At 43.6% G+C, this 18227-nt stretch overlaps 1 protein-coding gene across 20 annotated transcripts in view; it reads right to left on the reverse strand.

The window, feature by feature from the left end:
- AAK1 (AP2 associated kinase 1) overlaps window positions 1–18227 on the reverse strand; it is a 167894-nt gene that overhangs the window by 91841 nt on the left and 57826 nt on the right. The window contains exons 1-2 of one of the 20 annotated variants that reach the window (XM_042932553.1): window positions 9627–10768; window positions 8644–8717 (exon numbers count right to left, since the gene is read on the reverse strand). The exons of 16 other annotated variants lie outside the window; for them this stretch is intronic. Coding sequence is in view for 1 of the 4 variants with exons in the window: in XM_042932546.1 (XP_042788480.1) it covers window positions 9050–9125 (76 nt within the window). In the remaining 3 variants the exon portion in view is untranslated. Of the gene's footprint in view, window positions 1–8643; window positions 8718–9049; window positions 9603–9626; window positions 10769–18227 lie in introns of those variants that run through there. 3 more of the 20 variants (XM_042932555.1, XM_042932556.1, XM_042932546.1) reach the window with 3 other exon arrangements.

Raw genomic sequence — 18227 nt, forward strand, 5'->3', positions numbered from 1 at the left:
AGAATTTTTCTTGTAATAAGTATGTACATTTAGTGCAGTAGTATTTAATCTTCTTTTCCCCAAAAAGCTGTTAAATTCATGATGTGTCTTATTATCAATCAGAAGTGTTAATTATAAAGTTTCTATGTGTATTCATAATTATTTTGTAAACAGTTCAAGTGAGTATTCATTTTATAGGTATTTGAATTTGATTAAAGAATCACAGAACTACAGACTTTGTACCAATATGCTCTTAGAGAGCATTAAATCCAAGCATTTTGCTTTATGAGTAGAGGAATGGAATGAGGCTTAGGAGTCTCATGGCTAATTATGTACAACCTGGAATGGTGTCACTCTGTTGGCTGTCCACAACATGTTCTTCCCACTTTACTTACCTTAGAGAAAACCTGTGTCACACCCCATTTAGATAATAAGGAGACATATGATCGGGCTGCAGAGCACAAGTTGGGAATGACTATTTCCTACAGTGGAATGCACAGAACCACTAAAGGACAGGGCAGCCCTTTCAGCAGGCTGATGATACAGCGACCTAAGATACCTGCCAGCAGATGGGAGCAGTGCAGTTTTCTTTACCAGGTAGTAAGATGACCTTTCCAGCCTGCACTCAAGAAATGAGTCAGATGCCTACCACACAATCCAGGCAGGCACAATGGGTTGAGAAGGGCCAGCCGAGACTCTCAAAGCCTATGACCATCACAGATCTAAAGGCAAAGCAATGAACCTGCGTTATCCCTAACACAGATGGAACCACACTGTTTAGCATCTATGCCCATAAAAGGGCTTATGTGCAGATGGGACGCATTTAAGTCACAGGTCCCTGATCATGAGACAAAATTCAAAGTCTGATAGGATTTGTCAGTTTAAAGATATTGGTCACTATCAATGTGTAACTGACCAACTGGAGATGTAAATAACCCAGTTAGAAAGAAGAGGGCATATAGTACCACTCGAGATACTTCTCTGGCACAGGCTCATGTCCACCAGACAGATCAGGGTATGAAGATTCTCGGCCACACCTAAACAGAGTTCAGGCTGCTAGAGAAGAAGGCAATTATAAGACTGTAAATAGAGAGGCTTATTTCAGATTGAGTTGCATCCCGAGATCTGGATTAAATGGAAAAATCTAAAGCTGAGCTGGGCATAGTTTGGACAGAGGTAGAAAAGCTAATATTCACTAGAGCCTGTGCCAGTCTGCCCACTGGAACCTGGGCCAGTCCTTCTGCCTACCTGCATGTTTTTTTGAGACGCTAAGATAGGGGCATCTGGGTGGCTCAGTGGGGTAAACGTCTGACTTCGGCTCAGGTCATGATCTCGCAGTTCGTGAGTTCCGGCCCCACTTTGGGCACTGTGCTGACAGCTCAGAGCCTGGAGCCTGCCTTGGATTCTGTGTTTCCCTCTCTTTCTCTGTCCCTCCCCCATTTGCATCTGTCTCTGTCTCTCTCTAAAATAAATAAAAGCATTAAATTTTTTTTTTTGAAAAGCTAAGATATTCCCTATGATTTCCCTGGAATCCCTTTTGGGGAAAAATTCATGAATTTACTGAACCACAAAGGGAAAAAGGATTCATTCCATTATGTGAGGTAAGCAAGTAAAAAGCAATGGTTCACGTAAAGGAATAGCCACTCCACAACTCCAGATAGGCATAATAATTTTGACACAGACACACTTTAGCCTCTTAAATATGTGGGAACACTTTTTTATTTCTGCAAAGAAACATGCTTTCTCCCACTTTGCCTCAAATACATAGCACTCTTGGGTCTAACTTTATCCCCCTAATTTTTAATGATATGGATGGGTACTTAACACTCACTATGAAAGTAGAGACTTTGTCTCTTTAGTTCCCCTCTGTACCCTTATGCCCTAGAATAGTGCCTAACACATAGTGGGCACAGTCAAAACTTAATTCATTTTCCTCTCCTTGTTACTACAGAGAATAGAAAAGGTTACAGACAGCAGGCGAGACCACAGGAAATAAAGCAGTGGTTCACGTAAAGGAATAGGCACTCCACAACTCCAGATAATGGGTGCCATGGGAATATGGACCCAGCTTTGTCAGATGTGCTAGTATCTAAAGATAAGCTGGAAACCCAAAATTTTATGTGAAATATCTAGATGTAAACACTGGCAACAATCGCATTTTAAATTAACACTGGACAGGCCAACACTGCAGAGGCTAAAGGAAACACATCTGAAAGGCTGAGTCTCTGAGCCTACAGTTTCTTACTCTGATCTAATCTAACACCTCATCTTACTGAAGGCCAGGGGATGAAGTGCCACAGCCAGTGATACACAAAGTGAAAAAATATATACACATATATAAGCTCATACACTGGTTGTCACAGTTCTTGACCCTCTTCCCTGAAGTGGAGTTTTTGGAATTTGCCTCCACCCAGCATTTGTATTTGACTTTATACTTTTTCAAAGGCATTTCAAAATAGGGGCGCCTGGGTGGCTCAGTCAGTTAAGCGTCTGGCTCTTGATTTTGGCATTTTGGCTCAGGTCATGATCTCATGGTTCATGGGTTTGAATCCTGCATCAGGCTCTGCACTGACAGTGTGGAACCCACTTGGGATTCTCTCTCTCTGACCCTCCCTCTAACTCTCCCTCTCTTTCTCTCAAAATAAATAAGTAAACTTTTTTTTAAAAGGCATTTCAGGTGCCTGGGTGGGTCAGTCAGTTAAGCATCCGACTGGCTCAGGTCATGATCTTGCAGTCCATGAGTTCGAGCCCCGTGTCAAGCTCTGTGCTGACAGCTCAGAGCCTGCAGCCTGCTTGGGATTCTGTGTGAATAAATGCAATCATACAGTATGTATCCTTGTGTCTGGCTTCTTCTGTATAATATTTCTGATATTCATCCTCATTGTTACATGTATCAGTAGCTGGGTTGTTGGCTTTTTTTAATTGCAGACTAGTATTCCATTATATAAATATTCCATAGTTAGTTTATCCATTCACCTGTTGAAGAACATTTGAATTGTTTCCAGTTTGGGACTATTACAAATAAAGTGTTCATATAGACGTCCATTTTTTTGTAGATATGAGTGTTTATTTCTCTTAGGTAAATAAGTAGGAATGGAATTTGCTGGGATATATGGTAAGTGCATATTCAGCTTTATAAGAAACTACTAAATAGTTCTCCACAATAGTTATACCATTTTGCATTCCCAACAGCCACACATGAGAGTTCTGGTTGTTCCACACCCTCATCAACACTTAGTATGGTTAATACAATTGTTAATATTGTTTTCTTTTAGCCATTCTAGTGAGTGTGTAATGATATTTCATCATGGTTTTAATGTGCATATCCCTATAGATCCTTCAACATTTAAACTCCTAGGATTAGCTGCTTTCTAACACTTTCCTGCTAAAAGGCTATTAATAAGGACAGGATCACAGAATTACTGATGAAACTACTGCGGTAACTTGGACTTCTATCTCTCAAGCAAAGATGAGAGAAGTGCCTAATTCTCTTCTGCGAGAGGCAGACAAGTGAGACTTGTATACAGAAGGGGAATTATATAATCTCTAAAAACTCAACTCTGATATCAACAAGAGATCATGGTCCTCAATATCATTACCATGGCTGACCCTTTTTAAGCAGAATGTCGTCAGGAGCCTAAGCATGATATTTGACATCAGCAACGGGGCTTTTGAGGAACTAAGTGCAGTATCTCTCCTGGCTTCGTCTCAAATACTGAATCATGCTAGATAGCACCAGGCCCCAGGGGCTGCTCTGAATGAATCAAGACACCAGTGGCTTCCACTTAGCAAAGAAAAGTAAGGGATGGGGCAGTAAGGTGACAGGGAAGAGAAGAAAAACACCAAAGCGACAATCTCCATAGCGGTGTGCGCACAGATGGGGACCAGCTGGGCAGACAATGAGCATGATTAGACCCAGGACTGAGATGCAAAAGAAGCCCGGAATGGTGCTGAGACAGGGTTTCTGGATTTGCTGCCAAAGAGGTTTGGGTGGATATTTTAATATCGGGCACAGATTCTAGCCACTAAAAATCTGCTACCTGCTTATTTCCTACAGGGGAAGGAAACTTCATTTCGTAACATAAGTCCCATCTACACTTTTAGAAATGCCTTCTACTTGTCTGAGATGAAAGGAGACACAAACCAAAGGAACCAGAGGGTACTGAGAAAAACCTCATCCGGATCCATATTCTGCTCCTGTCTTCCAGTTTTTCGCCCCACAAACTCTTGTTTCTCTTCTAAAATAAGATTTAACCCAATGAATGCTGTTGACTTAATGCAATTTCTCTCCAAATGACATGAGGAAGAGAAAATAAGCATACAACAACCTTCAGAAGCTGGTCTAAAGAATCAGACAGAGAACCCAGTTAAAGTGGAATTTATCCAGGAGCTATAAAAGAAAGGGCAATACTAGACAAGTTGCTGGATCTCTTTGGCCTGTTTTCTCAATGGCAGAAATTAAGACTAAATAAGTGGTTTTTAAACAGTTCCTCAGAGCCTTAGGACACAGGAGGTACTTCCAGTGGCCCCAGGAGGAAAAAAAAATATTCCATTTAAGGGTGGGATGCTCCACACAGCTTCCTTTTATCTGTTTAATTCTGAAAAAGACACTGGGGAAAAAAGCGGGGGGCTCCTGCTTTAAAGGAGAAGGAGAAAAGTAGTTTTTTATAAAAGAATGTTCTATAGTTCTATATAAAAGTATTTTATAAAGAAAAAAGGACCACACCACTACTAGTCCTACAACGGGCCCTTGCCTACATGACTACTGCAGATAGAAATAAGTACAGGCAGTTCTGGGGCGGGGGCTGTGCCACTACATCCCTCCCCCACACCCCCCACACCCCCACCCCCCACCCCCGCTTACATTGAGATCACATAGTATTCCTTTACAGTCCAACGGGTTAGGCTCAAACAGGCCACAATCTCCATGAAGCCCTGTCCTCACATCTGCCGAGGGTAGCTGATATCCACCTTATACTTTAGGGGAGGATTACATGATAAACAGAGCACCAAGCACAGCAAAGATATGTGATGAATATTAAAGGTTCCATCTCCCCCCCCCCCCCGCCCCCAACACCAAATCCTTTGTATTTGTATGATACCTAATTTATCGTAAAGTTCTAAATCTGGAATATCTTCTGGAGATCAAGGGCATAAATCCAAACGCCAATAGGGGCCAGGAGATCATGCAAAGGAGGGAAACAGTCCAGGTATAGCAAAATGTATAGACGGAGTCCAGGCACACAGACTCACTGTCATAAAGATGATGAAGAAGCATGGGGACTGCACAAACCAGAAAGTGCATGCCCCAGCTCACAGGCAGCCACTCCTCAAATCCAGCCGATAATTGCCATGGAGGAATGTGGGCTGAGGGTTGCCAAGTTTTTTTTACTTCCAAGAAAAGCTAGAGTTTTCTCTGAAATCTCCTGATTTTTAAATCCGGGCAACAAACTTTAAAAAGAAATCTCTTAAACCCTGTGCAGTGAAGGAACTCTATTTCTGGGCTAGGACTGAACTAGAGAACCCTGCTTTGATCTTTGGGAGCCTTGTGAAGTAAGCAGGGCATGTATTACAATCTGCACTTGACCGGCTAGAAAATTGAGGCATAGAGAAAAGCCTAGGTGGCTTTAGTTTTGCCACTTAGCGGCAGGGCCAGGGCTAAAATGCTGGTGTGCCAGTTCCTGGCCCTCATCTCAGTCTACACTCTCCTCTGCCACCATCCCCTCCCTGCAACAGTGAACCACGAAGGCACACCTCCACTATCAGGGCAGGGGAGGGAAAAGACACAGGGAAAGGCCAGGGGGCCTCTCCAGTGGACCAGGCAGGAGAGAGTCCTCTGTTCGGGAAGAATTTGGGTGCACAGTCTGCAGTGTATGTGAGCTCCCACAGGGAGTGACAACCAAGAGGCCAACAAACACCCATGTATCGAATATTCACACTGAGGACAACTTTGTCAAAAGTTGCAGGAGGAACAAAAATTTTCACAGCTCTGTAACAGATGGCAAAGAGCACAGCAAAGATTTTATAAGAGAAAAGGGCAGTCTGCATCAGTTGTCAACATTGATTTCAGTGGGGACCCGGGGTTTGTTTTTTAACGTCAATCTCTCCTCACTTGCTGCAGATTAAAAACCACCATGTGCCAGCTCCTTCTGGGGGAACATGTCTAAGCAGTCCTTTCCCCAGGCAGAAAGAACACCCAGATGGGGGAAGACTAGAGACATTCACCTCCCTCTCCCATCAGGAACCATGGGCACAAAGTCAGAGACTGGCAAACTTTGGCAGCGGCACTGAAACAGCAACCGGACCCAGTAAGCCCACAGCCCAGGCTGAATGTGGGGCAGCTCATATTGGCTCTTCCTTTCCAGGACTGGGACTCTTGGAGAGCATCTCCAGTTCAGGCGGTTCTCTTTAGGGGTTTGGCAAGAGTCTTAAAAAAAAAAAAAAAAAAAAAAAAAAGACATTTCTAGGGACGGTACCTGTCTGCCTGGGAACAAAAAGTTAGAGTTCAAGAATCAAGTTGGCTCACACACACCACAGGCGTGTGAAGTACTGCACATAGGACCAGAACCAGAGCACGTGGGGCCTCATCTGTCACCAGCTCCAGCCAACCAAAAGAGAGCCTTCCCAGAGCTGCCCGGCCCCACCTTCGCTGCAGCGTCACCATGGGGTTAGCTCTCGGACAAAGGGTGAGAGACATCAGTAGGGCCACATTCTGTGTTCACTTAAATCCACTGAGCAGCTTTCCTGGGTCAGAATGAGCCATTTCCTCTTCTCTATACCACAGCCAGGGGGATGATCTTTTAAAAACCAGAAAGTGACTATCATTCCTCTGTTTGGAACTCCCCAGGGGCTTACTGCCCCTCTCTGAATAAAATTCCAAACGCTGGCTCCAGCCCGCAAGGCCCTACATGAAGTGACGTGATCTCTCCGCAGCCTCACTCACACACCACAGCCCGCCACTGCTCACTCTGGTCCAGCCCTGGTTGCGTTCTTTCTTCCTCGGTGTTGCTTATACTCCACCCTCCCTAAAGATTTCTGTGCCTACTTCACCCTTTGCCCTGTTCATTCTTGGCCTGACCAGCTCCTACTAAGCATTCTTTAGGTTTTAGGCTGTGACTCCGATGAGGCTCCCTTGATGCCCTGGCCCCACCCCCTTCTTCTGATTTAAATTAAATCCCTTGTTACTCACAGTACCCTCTACTTTTCCTTTGGGACATGTCAGGAGTATAATTAAATATTTAGGTGGTAATTCCCGGTTTGATGTCTTCTTCCCCCCAAATCCTATAAACGGCACAAAGTCAGGGACAATGACGGACTTACTGTGCCCTCTGTCACCCAGTACCATGCCCACCGCATGGAAGATACTCAAGTGCGTGTTACACACTGTGTTTGCCTAGCACCATAAAGGATACGCTCCCCCCCACCACCGCCGCCAAAAAAACCACAACAACAAAAACAAAACAAGAGAAAACATTACATGGTCCTAGGCTTTCAGAAGGTTAAACTCTAGTTTGGAATAGAAGGGACACACTGGAAGAAAAGTGGTAAAGTAGTCTACCCCTAACGGAAAAAGCCCTGAATGCTCAGCCTAGCACAACCGAGAGCTGTGTGAGACTAGAGCTGACTAGACACTTAGGTCCGCAGCATGCTCACAGTGCGGCGTTATGGAGAGTTGTACAGAAATCTCTGTGCTGTTACAGAGTGACACTTAATTCTGTGCGCTGTCCCTTCTTTTGAAAGTAGCACTTGAGCTGGAAACGAAAACCCTCTTCAGTTAAGAAGGAAAAGAAATCAACACCCCCCTGCTCCATCCTGCGTCATCCCTCACCTGAAGAAGTGGAGAGCCTCTTGGACCCGAACCGTCTCACTCCCCCTAAGCCACTGGTGCCAGCAATCTTCTAATAAGTGGTGTGCAACCAGAGCAGCTGAGGTCAGATCCGCCAGCCCCTGCCTGCATACACCCAAGCTCTGGCTCTTAATCATCTCCACCAAGCCGTGATGTGTGTTACTGGTCCACACTCTCCAAAGGAAAACTGGGGTTTTGGGAGAGGCAAATATGGCTGACATTCTGTCAGCTCCCAATTGTTCATTCTAGAGCGTTCCATTTTAACTTCATGCTAAAGCCTTTTCTCTGAGGTTAAAGATTTCTGAATGTACTACCCATCACCGCATAGACCAGCCCCTAGGTCGTGGTCCCTCCCCCAGGACTTGTGCACCAGTTCACAATTTCCTCCTCATCCCAACTCCTGCCATCACCAAGTTGATTTCACTGAGACTTAACAATTCTATGCCCTAAACTTCCTCTACTCCATCCTGGGTGCTCCTTCATACTCTCCTCTTTTCTTACCAAGAGAACTAAAATAGAATCCTCGGCTTCTGTGCCTTGGACCTCTTTCTCTTTTAAAATTCACATATAAGAAATCCCCTTAAAAGTATTCACTAGTTCTCCAAAGCCAGAATAAACACCAAATTCTTCACACAGTAGTATGTAAGAACCTTTATATTTTCCCCCATTTTATGAAAAATGTCAAACATACAGTAAAGTTGAGATCATACTTCAAATAGCCACATATCCACCTCCTAAAGTGTACAAATGTTAACATTTTGGTATACTTATTTTATCACATATATATCATCCATGTATGTAAACATAACTCCTCTTACTTTTGACCCATTTCCAAGTAAAGTGCAGACCTCAGTGCTCTTCACCCTAAATGCTTCAGCATGCACATCTTTAACTTGTGTTCAGAGTTCACAGGTATTTGGGGGGGGGGGGGAGAGTAGAAATAAAAGTCTATTTACAGTGAAATGTACAAATCTTAAGTTTATTATTGGATGGGTTTTGATAAATACATTTATTGTAACCCAGACCCCTACCGAGATATCAAACCTTTCCATCACTCAGAAAGTTGGCTCATTACCCCTTCCAGAGAATCCCATCCTTGTATTCCCCCTAGAGACAACCACTGTTTTGCCTTTATCATCTATTACTAGTTTTGTGAACTTTAGAACTTCATATAAATGGAATCATACAGTATAGGCATTTTTTGCATAAGGATCTTTTACTCACCATAATAGTTTGTTGAGTGTATCAGTATATTACTTTTACTGCTGACCTGCTTATCGTTTTCCTTACAGAAAGACATTGAGTTATTTCAAATTTGGAACTATTATGAAGGAAGCTCTATAACACATTCTTCTGTAAGTCTTTTGTATCATAAAATAAATATTTCTCTTGGGTAAATACCTAATACTCAAGAGTGTAAGTGCTGGACCACCAGGCAGATACATAATTAATAAGAAACTGCCAGAACTTTTCCCAAAGGGGTTATATCATTTTATACTCCCACCAACAACGTATGACAGTTCTAGACTCTTTAGAATCTAAAGACAGCCCTGCCTCACCCAGCTCCATTTCCCAATGCTCTTTCCTCCTCCACCACCACGGTATCAGAACTTGAACCTTTCTATTGCTTTATTCCCAGGAGGTTTACATGTGCTATTCCCTCTGCTTGGAACATCCTGTCCTAATCTTCTGCTTGATAAAAGGAGTTGAAGATTGTCAAAATAACACCTCTTCTATGAAGTCCTCCCTTTCCCTGACAATCATCCCCAAGCTTTCTTATTACCACCCATTTGGCCATTACCTCCACTGTCTTACTTATCACAATGTACTGTGATTATCTGTGAGACGTTAATCTCTTTACTAGATAACCTGAGGTGAAGAGGGAGCCACTCTTTTCTGCCTTGGTAGAATAATGCTTGTTATGTTATCATAATGCTTTGTGACATACTAAATGATACTTTGCAAAGCATTTTTTTTTACATAAAGTGTACTATTTATACTTTATGATACTTTAATATTATCATTAAACACCAGTTTAAGGACTCTGAATACTGTGAAATCCTAAGGACAACATTCTACATTGTTTTCCACAGGTGGGACGCCTGAAAAATGGATCACCAAAGAAAATTAAAATGGCAAAAGAACTTCTTGGAATCCTCAGGACTAGCACAATGCTTGGTACATGATAGATGATTAACAGATGTCTCATAAATAGCAAATCCAATAATGTTGTTTCCGTGCTTATAATTCTCTGCTAGCTCTCAACCAGCTGTGAGATCAAAATCCCAGTCTTCACGTGGCATACAAGGCCCATCATAATCTGCAGCCCACATTGAACTGAGTTGCCTGGATAGCATCCTCTGATGGATGCCTCTATGCTTTTTCCTTATATTCTCTATCTGGAAAACCTACCTTCTGTTTATTAGTAAACTTGTAGCTGTAAGGACAAGCGTCGCTCAAACCAGGACTCCTATGTGAATGTTCACCTCACAGAATGTCCATCTTCGCATTATTTTCTTACCCTGATTATATCCCACTTGCTTGCATACCAGTCTGTCTCACTAGGACTACATTCTCTCAGACGGCAAAGATTTTACTTTATTATTATGCATTGTAAAAAAACAGTGGTCCGGCTTACCATACTCTTCAACCCATGCTGAAATAATGATTAGATATGTTGTATCAAGTGACCCCCTTCTCCTAGCCACACCAAAGTGGACCAGGAGTGGGCAGCTGGTGCACATTCTCCCTTGAGCGCCCAAGGCAAGAAAATGGCTTCCAGTCATGAAATAAATAAGTTACGAGGATAAAAGATATAACACAGGGAATGTAGTCAATGGTGGTGTATGGTGACAGATGGTAGCTACACTTGTGGTCAGCATTACACAATGTACAGACTTGTAAAATCACTATGTCGTACACCTGAAACTAACGTAACATTGTGTATCAGCTATACTTCAATTAAAAAAAAAAATCCTGGGGGCGCCTGGGTGGCTCAGTCGGTTAAGCGTCCGACTTCAGCTCAGGTCACGATCTCACAGTCCGTGAGTCCGTGAGTTCGAGCCCCGCGTCGGACTCTGGGCTGACGGCTCAGAGCCTGGAGCCTGCTTCCGATTCTGTGTCTCCCTCTCTCTCTGCCCCTCCCCTGTTCATGCTCTGTCTCTCTCTGTCTCAAAAATAAATAAACGTTAAAAAAAAAAATTAAAAAAAAAAATTCTGTAAAAAAAAACAAAAAAAAAGCAAGAAAATGGAGCACTTGTAAGAAGTTGCAATCCAAGACTATGTGCCTCCAAGGGGAAAGAGACGGACAAAAGAGCCATCTGATAACTTTCCAACACTCATAAAACCCAGCTTCATTTCCTACTGTTGGATTCTGTATTTATGCAATAAATTCCTTGTTACTTAATCTAATGTGGATTAAATTTCTGTGTCTTGACCCTGATGACCCTAAGAAAACTTGTACCAATATGATTATAAAATACACGCTCTGGTACAATCTAAGGTTTAATCATTTTAACCAATTCAGGCTCCTTTAACAAATAGTATCCAGAAGAGAATGTTAAAACAGAGTACTGAAAACCGCACTTGAAGAGTGAGAATGTTTAAGTTAAGACTACATTTACATTAAAGTAGAACCTGCAATCATACACAAAGATCTATGGCAGAAAGTGGTCAAACCTATTTGGGAAAGGACAGCCACAAGGAATTTGAACAGGGAAACATGGTCTGCATCATAACCTTTGTTGGGCTCACAGATCAGGGTCAGGGAATAGGGGACCCTCAGCTCTCAGAACACTTATTATCTGGGGAAGCCAGGAAGATGGTTTTTACCTGGGTTTATCAGAAAGCAATCATAAAGAAGAGGACTTAGCTCTCCAATGAGAGGAAGAAAACAGGGTGGAACCTTTCGTATCAAGTGAAAAGAAGAGCTCAGGCATGGACAGCCCCGGAGAGGCCTGTCAAAAGATCAGGTGTAACCGGCAGTGACTGACACACTGAATCACACGCAGGGAAAACTTCCTCTGCTTTGCTGTACAACCAGGGTCGGGACCAGGATGAGCAGAGAGAGACACATGCCATAGACACAAAAGACAAAGTCCATATTGATGACTTTTCCTTTCCACTCAGGCTGTGGTATGGCTGGACACAGCAATGTTATTAAACTGATCCTGTATTTTAAACTCTGATACTTGGTTCATCACTGCATTCATTTTTATTTCTTTAATATTGCATAAAATATTACTTAGGCTGATTACTGAGTTTTAGGGTGCCCCTAAATTCTGTACTTGACATAAGCTCCTCACTGTAGTCTCAGCTCTACATGAAACTGCTGTCTGCATGGGAGAGAAATCTGCTCGGGCACCAGTGTCCACACTGTCCTTGCACTCTACTCCACAGCAGATCTCAGAGGTCAACACAGTAGCGGGGGAGGGTAGAGAAACTCAGTGAGTGACTCTAAAGGGAGTGGGGGCTGGGCCACAGGAAGAAACGCAGAATTGTCGAGTCTGTTTCTGGCTCTCTGTGGGAACTACCGTGATGCCGTAGAGCTCCGGGGACAGCCTACTCCCAATCCCTCTTGGACACAGTGGGGATCAGACCTGACTCAGGCACCAAACAAACATAAAGAAACCAAGTCTCACTGAAGCAGAGGTCAAGTACTAACAGCCCAGATACCAAATGTGTATAAGCTCATGGACTAGACTAATAACAAATGAGTACCAATCACAGCACAACAGAGAAACGTAAGTTAGGGAGAAAGGTGGGTCTTCTAATAACAAGCCTCTTTTAGCTCTCAACAAAGGGTTGAAAAAAGAGGCTACAGGGTCGAGTGCAACCAGAAGCTTACAGAAAAAATATCTGAAGCTTAATTAGGGAAGTGTTCACTCTCTCAGGAACCCACACAGGGCACTAGCAAAAACCAAGATGTCACAGGATTCCAAGAGGTTTATGCCAAACAAGGAAGGGAAGTAGATCTAAAGACCAGAGGGTCCTACCCGACCTGGAAGAGGAGGACAAGGATCCAGTACTCCTATAAAGAAAGTTGAGGAAAGAGTTCAGCACTCCCTGAGCTACATCAGCGAGCAGGGCAAGTTAGGCAGTCATACTTTCTAGTAGGAATGGCAGCTGGCATGTGGCTAAAAGCAACATGGAAGTAGCATAAAAAAACCTGACAGATCTTTTGACTCATAAGTTTCATTTCTGGGGACGCCTGGGTGGCTCAGTCGGTTGAGCGCCCAACTCTTGATTTCAGCTCAGGTCAGGATCCCAGGGTCTTGGGATTGAGCCCCATGTCAGGTTCTGCACCGAGCATGGAGCTTGCTTAAGATTCAATCTCTCTCTCTCTCTCTCTCTCTCTCTCTCTCTCTCTCTCCCTATGCCTCTCTCCTCCACTTGTACACATACTCTCTCTCTAAAAAAATTAAAAATTAAAATTCAGAAGATTAAAAAATTTTTCATTTCTGGTAATCTTTTTAAAGAAATAATCTGAAATATATTTTGTACAAAATGTGCAAAATGTGTACAAAAATGCTCAAGACAAAAAAAACATGAGAAAAGAACATTACCTAAATGTCCAATAAAGAAAAATTTGGTTAAAAGATTAGTCTGGTCAGACACAAAAACACTGTATAGCTATTAAAATATTTACCATTAAAAAATTTTTTTTTAGTTGATTTATTTATTTTGAGAGAGAGAGAGCAGGGGGAGGGGCAGATAAGGAGAGAGAATCCCAAGCAGGCTCCGCACTGTCAGTGCAGAGCCTCAGTGGGGCTCCATCTCATGAACCATGAGATCATGGCCTGAGCCGAGATCAAGAGTCAGACGCTTAACCGACTAAGGCACCCGGGCGCCCCTATTTAACATTTTTAATATGCTAGCATGTACACAATACAGCAAATTTAAAAAACAAGATAAAAAGTTCTTTGTTGGGAACACAACTATGTGAAAATGCATATGTGGAAAAAAAAAAGAAAACATATACGTATAGCAAAAACACTAGAAGAAAATAAAACGAAATGTTATGACTAAAACACAACAAGATGTTATGACTAAAACACGCAAAAATTTTCCAAGACTGAGTTGCCTATAGATGATGGGGTTACAGATGATTGCTTTCTTCCTTATCCTTTTCTCTATTTTCCAAATTTTTTTATAATGACCACATATTACCTTTCTTAAGTTATAAAAAAAAAAAAACAAAACAAAACAACTTCTAGTTGTTTGTTTTTAAAGAAAAGCCTGCCCTCCAAACCTGGGGAGGCATGTTGAGAAGCTAAGTCTCCAAAAAGGACCAGAAGCACACCAGCACCAACCAGTGCACTAAATTACCTGTGGAGAAAATTTTCTCTGTCTTTGATGTAAATCTAGGGCTGGGACTAGGGTGTGGGGAGAGAGGCACCTGCCTGGGGCACAAAATCTAAGGGAGTGCCAAAAAGCTCAGTATTCAAAGTAAATAATCCTTCCCTCCAGCTGGCGCTGCTGGTCACATCGCTAGTCACCAGATGAAGTGAGGGGCTCACCCCAAGGCGGCCTTAGCTTCCTTGAAAGGACGGAGCACCTCAGCAGCGGCTGAGAAAAGCTCAAAGTAAATAATATTTTTAACATACTTTGTAAATGAATATTAATGCAAAAAATTCACAAGTTTCAACTTTTTTTTCAAGTTTCAAATTTTTCAATAAAGACAGGGTCAGTGTTTATTTTTTTTCCTTCTGCCTCAGGTTCCAACATGGCTGGGCACAACACTGTTATTGATCCTGTCTTATTTAAAAGTCCGATGTTTTGCCCATCAGGGATACTTTGCATTAATTTGTTTCTATACTTACCGTAGTCCTGACTGGCTAATTTCCTAGGAAATGCTTCCACCCCTCCGTCACGGTAAGGGCAGTGAGGTGGACCAGTGCCTATCTGGTCTGATGGCAGTACTAAGCAGGAACACAAGAGTGGTGATGGCCTTGAGGGGAATAATCTGGTCCAGAGTGCCCCACGCACTCTCCCAGGTTCCCCTGACTCAACTCTAATCCAGTCTCTCTCTCCAGTGATATTCTGGGATCAAAATAGAAAATGCCTTTCTATTAAGAAAATTTACAATACACAATGACTGACACCCCCATTCAATTATAAAAGGAGCATTAGTCCTTAACAGAATGCTAGTTTAAAATTTTGCATGTTAAGGGACTGCCTGGGTGGCTGTCGGTTGAGCATCCGACTTCCGCTCAGGTCATGATCTCGCGGTCCATGAGTTTGAGTTCCATGTTGTGTTCTGTGCTGACACTGCAGAGCCTGCTTGGGATTTTCTGTCTCCTTCTCTCTCTGCCCTCCCCTGCTCACGCCTGCCTCTCTCTCTCAAAAATAAACATTAAAAAAAATTGCACATTAACAATTATGCTTGAGTCCAATGGTGGTATAAAAACATGATGCACAGATAAACATCCAGGACGCAAGGGAATGACGATGAATTATAATAATGAGCTCAACTAACCATGCTTATGAGAAGTTTATCAAGGCCTGGGTCCTCATGGTGACAAGCAGAGGCACATATCTAGATGAAAATGGCCTCCAGAGCTCAAGAGCTCCAGTCAATGATCACAGAAGCACCATCCCTCTGGACAGCAGTCTGAAAAACTGCTCTGTCAAATATAATGTGACTATAAGGGAAAGAAACATACACCCAATATAATGTGACATGGTCTTTTCTCCGTCAGACCTTCACATCTTCCAGCTACTTCATAGCACATCTGTTTAGAACACATCCAGAAATAGCACTACTGAGATTCAGCTCTGTGCCAAGCACTTTCACATGCATCATCTAATTGCATCCTCATGACAATCCTGTGAGGCTAAGTATTATTATATGCATTTATCCGATGGGGAACCACAGGTTCATTCTGTGAGCAGCAGGACCCCAATAACCTGGGCATGTTTGGGCCCAGTGCCCTGGATCTTTGCCTCATAGGCTCATTTCTCAAAGCCGACCTACAAAACGGGCTTCCAAAGCACCCCCCACCCCAGCATATTCTACTCTTCACCCACTCAGGGACTCAAATCTCATTTCACCAATAAAGACATGTGAGACACAGCAAAGCAGAAACAATTCACTAAACATTCTATGACCTGACCCCTGGTACCATGCACCTAAGAGTGGGCCACTGTGCTGTCCTGAGGAACCAGGGGGAGTGGGATTTACTCCCCCACTGTAAGAAATGGTGCCCTACACTCCCATCGGGTTCCATTCTAGGTAAAAAACAAAAAGGAACAACAAAAAACCCCACACCCCATCGCAAGGAGAGCTGAGTGACAGTATGGGAGAGTGCCAAGTCACCCCCGGTGCGCCAGCTTTCAGCACATCATCTTCTACCTACCAGCACGGTGGAAGAGATCATTTTCCTGGACCTGCTGCACAAGCAGACTGTGGGAGGGACTTGAGCTACAAAGCTTCGGTTACATTCCGTCCTTCCAGGCCCTAACCCCTCTCCTCCTGCCCTTTGTATTCACTCTAACAGCAGGAGGCCAGGTACTGGCAAGAGACCTCTTCTCATCTCTACCACACTTGTTTCCACAGGGGACATAAGAGACCCGGACCCAGCAGCAGCAGCACCGTTGGCTGGGGACTAGCACTTTAGGTGGGGAAGGTAGTGAGATGGTGAAGACGCTAATCGCATTCTTAAATTCTACTTCTTTTCACCGGCCTTGAGTATCTCTCTCACCTTCACCTTCACTAAGGCTCCCTGAGGAATTCAGCCTCCCTGGGCAATGTGGTCTCAGTTGAAGGAGAAGGCCTGCATTCTCCTCCTCCTCGCAGTTCTTCCCTCCCGCTCCCAGGGCTATAGAGGGAAACGGGGTGCCTTACCCCTCTGCTTTCAAGCAGTAATTATGCCAAAGTCAAGGGTTTGGGCTGAAGTAAAAAACAGCGTTAGACAAAATCAGAGCACACACCTCCCAATGGGCCTATATTAGTTAAGAGTATGTGGGGCTGTGGGAACTATTTCCACTGAAATTTTGAACAGATAAAGAAGCCTTTAGACTTTTCTCTGAATGCTGAATATTAAGAGATGCTGACTGGTCTGAGCCTGCTTCATTGTAATTAGTGATTCAATCCTAAGGAAACCTGAGAATCCAATGCTGAGCACATCTACAACCTGGCTCAGATAAGAGTTCAAGTGCAAGGAGATCCTACTCCCGGTGTACTACCTTCCCCCCAACTCCCACTGATCTATGCAGCCACTTTCACTTCTAAAATTATTCTCTGGGTCAAAAGCATCATTAAAAAAAAACCTTAACACTAAAAGGGGCCTCAACTCCTCCCTTTCCACCTCCCCAAACTACCAACAGTTCTAGAGTCCCCAAAAGTCCTGAATCCAGCCAGTGTCCTCGACTTTCACAATCCTCCCTCTTCCAAGTTCCTTCCATCAGCCAGCCTGCCTCCATCCCTCCTCCTGTCTCTGGAGCCCTTCGCTGTGTCTTTAAGGATTTCACGCCAGGGGCGCCTGGATGGCTCAGTCAGTTGGGCTTCCGACTTCAGCTCAGGTCACATTTTCACGGTTTGTGGTTCGGTTTGTGGTTCGGGCCCCGCGTCGGGCTCTGTACTGACAGCTCAGAGCCTGGAGCCTGCTTCCGATTCTGTGTCTCCCTCTCTCTGGCCCTCCCTGGCTCATGCTGTGTCTCACTCTCTCTCTCAAAAATAAAATAAAAAAACATTAAAAAAAATTTAAGGATTTCACTCCAGAAACTGTCTCTCCTCTCCTGTATTTACAGTGGCTCCTCTCCACTGCCTCTTTCCCACCAGTATTTAAACATGCTCTAAGTCTCTCTGATCTTAAAAAGAAAAAAGGAAAAAAAAAACCTCTTCGCCCCCCCCTTTTTTTTTATTTTTGAGAGAGACAGAGCACAAGCGGAGAAGGGACAGAGAGAGAGAAGAGAGGGGCAGAAGATCCGAAGCAGGCTCTGTGCTGAGCCCAATGCAGGGCTCAAACTCAAGAGCTGTGACATCATAACCTGGGCCGAAGTCAGACACTCAACCAACTGAGCCACCCAGGTGCCCCCTTCACCCTTTTCTTAATCCAACTAGCTACCACCTCTTTCCTCTTTTACACTCAGACATTTTTAATGGCCTAATACTCTTCTCTCTCTCCACGTTCCACTTCCCACTCATTCAAAAGCCTCTTGTAACCTGGTTTCTGCCCTTTGCAAGGCCCTCTCCATGGCTCAGTCAAGCACACTGCTTTTCAGGCATTGTCTCACATGTCAGCCACACAGCACATTTCAGTGGCGACACTCTTGAATCATGCACTCTTTCCATTGGGCTTCCAAAAAAAAAAGGACATTACATACTCAGCTTTCCTCTTACATCTCTGTCCACTTCTTGATCTGCTTCAGAAGTCCTCATCTTCAGGGTGCCTGGGTGGCT

The sequence above is a fragment of the Panthera leo genome, chromosome A3 (genome assembly GCF_018350215.1).
Source record: "Panthera leo isolate Ple1 chromosome A3, P.leo_Ple1_pat1.1, whole genome shotgun sequence".
In the NCBI taxonomy this organism is placed as follows: Eukaryota; Metazoa; Chordata; class Mammalia; order Carnivora; family Felidae; genus Panthera; species Panthera leo.